Source organism: Gastrolobium bilobum, unplaced genomic scaffold (assembly GCF_033153095.1).
Source record: "Gastrolobium bilobum isolate Gb01-03AN ecotype WA unplaced genomic scaffold, APGP_CSIRO_Gbil_v1 utg8741, whole genome shotgun sequence".
Classification (NCBI taxonomy): Eukaryota; Viridiplantae; Streptophyta; class Magnoliopsida; order Fabales; family Fabaceae; genus Gastrolobium; species Gastrolobium bilobum.
The window spans coordinates 60,507-64,100 of record NW_026896285.1 but is presented as its reverse complement, the minus strand read 5'-3'; the positions used below and the strand labels follow the sequence as shown (position 1 = coordinate 64,100).

Genomic DNA, 3,594 nt, shown 5'->3' with positions numbered 1-3,594 from the left:
CAGTCTCTATTTCTTGCATTTCTTCCCAAGTTGGGCATTTCATTCTTACATGCTCCAACTTGAGGGGGAGTGTTAGAGATATGATGTTATCCATATAGATATTAGGCTGTTGTGCAGTTGATATTAGGCTGTTGTGCAGTTGTAGATATTCTGCAGATATAGTTCACTTTGATAGTTTGTTAGTATCTAGTTTGTTAGGATACACTTTGTTACGTTTGTTTTCTGTACTTAGTTAGTTTCTTATTGTTGTGTACCTTGCCTATTAAAAGGCACTCTTGTGAATATTGAAAGCAACCTTTTGGTACCAGATTTCATCTAATGACATAAAGTTATGTCATTTTAAGAAAGAGATAGACACAGAATACTTTTAATTTAAATTTTAAATTAAAAAAAATCACCCACTTTCTCTCTCCCATGATTTTCATTTTCTGTGTCTATCTCTCTCCTAAAATGACATAACTTATATTATTTAAAATAACAAACACTAAACAAAATATATATATATATATATATATATATATATATATATAAGGGTATAAGTGATTCAAAGCAATAGGATAGGGCAATTTTTGAATTTTTCTCTTTTCCTTATTCAATTTTTTGTTATCTTTTATTTTGGATAATTTATACAAAATTAAGTATTCACGTGTCATGGTCCTGTATATCCATTCGGCCTAGGAAAATGCCAATTGTACCATGTGCGTTACTGAAAAGAGATTTGCGTTGAGGTTCTGTGGCCACAAGATATAAGTATAACTAAGCTGAAAAGTATTTCTTCTGTTGATAATGTATGGCCTTCTTTGTCATTCACGCGTTGAACGTGAGAATTCAATATTATTTATCACATTTTTTTAGTTTTTGAATTGGTCTCGTACTTATTTATTAATTTGGGGGCACATACTAAAACTGTGAATATCCCTGCTTCTAATCCCGTTGATTTTATGTGTTAGTGTTTTGAATAATTTGATTGTACGCAAAATGTTCCCTGTGGCACAAATGAGGAGTCACATTATTATTGCTAATTTGCTATTATATAGATTCCACTCCGTGAGACATATAAATTACCAAACATTTAAACGAGCACACACCAATGATAAAGACTTCTGCTGATACTTCTAGACTTTCCCAAAGGTACTGATGCTAGCATTTGGCAAGAAGCCACTACGGATAAACCTCAATGAGAGACCTTAAACCCAAAACTGGAGTTATCTTGTAATCACTGAAACCAGCAGAGAAAATCAACTTAGCCCATTCTTTTTCACTTCTCTCTTTTCCTGTTACCAACACCAACATCAGCATATCAAAGAAGAGTTGCGCTTCTACTGATTCATCATCTCGCTTCTCATTCCCTATCACCATGTCTATTATGATCAACTTTCCTTCTTTGCCTTTGTTCATGATTGCCTCCTTGCATTTCTTCAATATTTTCACACATTCTTCATCATTCCAATCATGCAATATTGACTGCTTGCCATTCAAAAAGCCGTAACGATTAAAGATCTGAATCCCTTATATATGTGTTCAAGAAATGGTTTACATTTGACATGTATAATCAACAAATAATCTTTAAGTAAAATCACCTTATCATATTATGTTTTTAACTTGCATAACAAACCCCCGAGAAAAATCTAAAGAGATATATAGATTTTCTGTTTTACTGGAATGAGCAGAGATCTACCTATCAAGTCCTCCCTCAACTAAGTCCCAAATTGTGAGATAAATAGTACAAAACAAGCATGATCTATTTATTAGGCAATACAATAAGATATATAACTAGTAATGTGGTAATAATATACCTTAAATAAAATGGCATTGGCAGGAGGAATTGAGTGAAACATGTCTCCTCCAACATATTTAAGGTTGTCACTTCCTTGCAAATCAGCAACAACATGTGGAAGATCAAATACAGTGCAATCAAGTTGTGGGAATGATTTGGCAATGGCCTTAGCCATAGTGCCAGTGCTTCCCCCAACATCTACAAGTGATTCCAATCCATTGAACACTCCCTTGCACCTCTCAATTACCACACTGGCAATCAATCTAGCATCACTTGCCATGGCATCATTGAAAAACTGATTAAATTTTGGGTTGGAGCCAGCATAATCCCAAATTGTCATCTTGTGTGCTGTGTGAAATGGGGTAGGATCATCATTTCTAAACCATGTAGGGAAATGATGCCATGATTCAGTCAAAATTGGATCAAGCATGCCAAGCAAGAAAGGCCTCTGACTCAATGGGTTGTCCTTGAGAAGTAGAATAGATGCATCAGTGAGCACATAACCCGTTTCTAGCTCATTCTCGATGGTATTCTGTTGAGAAAAGAAGCCAGAATGAGCCAAAATTCGCATCAAGCGGTAGATGAAGGAGGTTTTGGAAGGGTGGATAGATAGTGAAGCAATGAGTTGTGAGAGTGGCATGGGTTTACCATAGTTGTGAATGGCTTCTGGTATGCCTAAGTCAATTGCACATTTAAGGGACATAGAGTTTATGAAGCTGCAAATGTGATTCCATATGTGGGTTTGAGCATTAAGCAGTTTGGCAGCATGCTCTTCGCTTTGGAATTCCATGATTTTCCTCTCTGAACTACTAGCTAGATTTGTGGTTTCACTTCTATGGAACATCGCATTAGTTGGGTCTATTTATAAGGCAAGCTGGATAAATATTTTTTTTTTTTTTAATTTCTCAGGGGTACGATGATGTGCATGGTAAAATATGTTGCAGTTACTTTTAAGACACCCACTTAACACATTATAAACAATAATGTTGTGGTACATCCAACCATTAATTGCTAACTTAATTGACACCGGCCATCTTTAATTTTTCGGTAAACAGACACCAGCCATGTTTTATTTTTCGGTTTAATGTCAATGTCAGAGATTCACTTTCGTTTAGTCATCTTTTTAATAAGTGAAAAAGTTACAAGTACCGTGTAGCATTATTTGGCAAAAAAATTTATTTATTGTAATTTAATTAAATAATTACGCATTTATTGCAGTTTGAGAAGTATTTACAGATCTATTGCACAATGTGACGCTTTTTTTGGGCGTCACATGTGACGCCTCATTTAGGCGTCTCTCACCAAGGGAAGACGCCCCAATGGGGCGTCTCTCTTGAGGTGTTGACACGTGTCATTTCTCTCTCCAAAAAAAATAATAATTTAATCATAAAACTTCTAAAGGCCATAACTTTTGACTCGGTTATTCAATTCAGGTAATTCTTTTTTTGATTCCACATAACTTTTCGAGATCTACGTAATGACATCTCATTTGATATATTTTATTTCTCACAAACATAATTTAAATTTGCAAGAATAGTACTATACGAACATTTAAACCTAAAAGTCTCTTAGTTCTTTCCGAATCAACACCAAACACACCAAAACCAAGTGTTTGAAAAAAAATAGTGTACAATGTTATTGAACAGAAATTCGTATTGTGTATCGTTTGGTTGATTTTTTGTATCTTGAATCATACGATATCATAAGTTACATCCTTCTGTTTTATGACTTTTTTCTTTAAAGCCATTTAAATTATAGCTTCTGAATGGTTTTCAAAAATAAAATCTTTCTTACTTAGAGATTTATAATATTTATTT

The 3,594-nt window shown here is 34.1% G+C and overlaps 1 protein-coding gene across 1 annotated transcript; it reads right to left on the bottom strand.

Moving 5' to 3' along the window:
* Window positions 1-1,161: 1,161 nt before the first annotated feature.
* Window positions 1,162-2,568, bottom strand: LOC133298631 (probable O-methyltransferase 3). The gene is made up of 2 exons (XM_061497963.1): window positions 1,797-2,568; window positions 1,162-1,464 (listed from the first exon to the last, which is right to left on the bottom strand). Exons 1-2 carry the CDS (start codon window positions 2,565-2,567, stop codon window positions 1,162-1,164), a joined length of 1,074 nt encoding a protein of 357 aa, XP_061353947.1. The 5' UTR covers window position 2,568.
* Window positions 2,569-3,594: the final 1,026 nt, after the last annotated feature.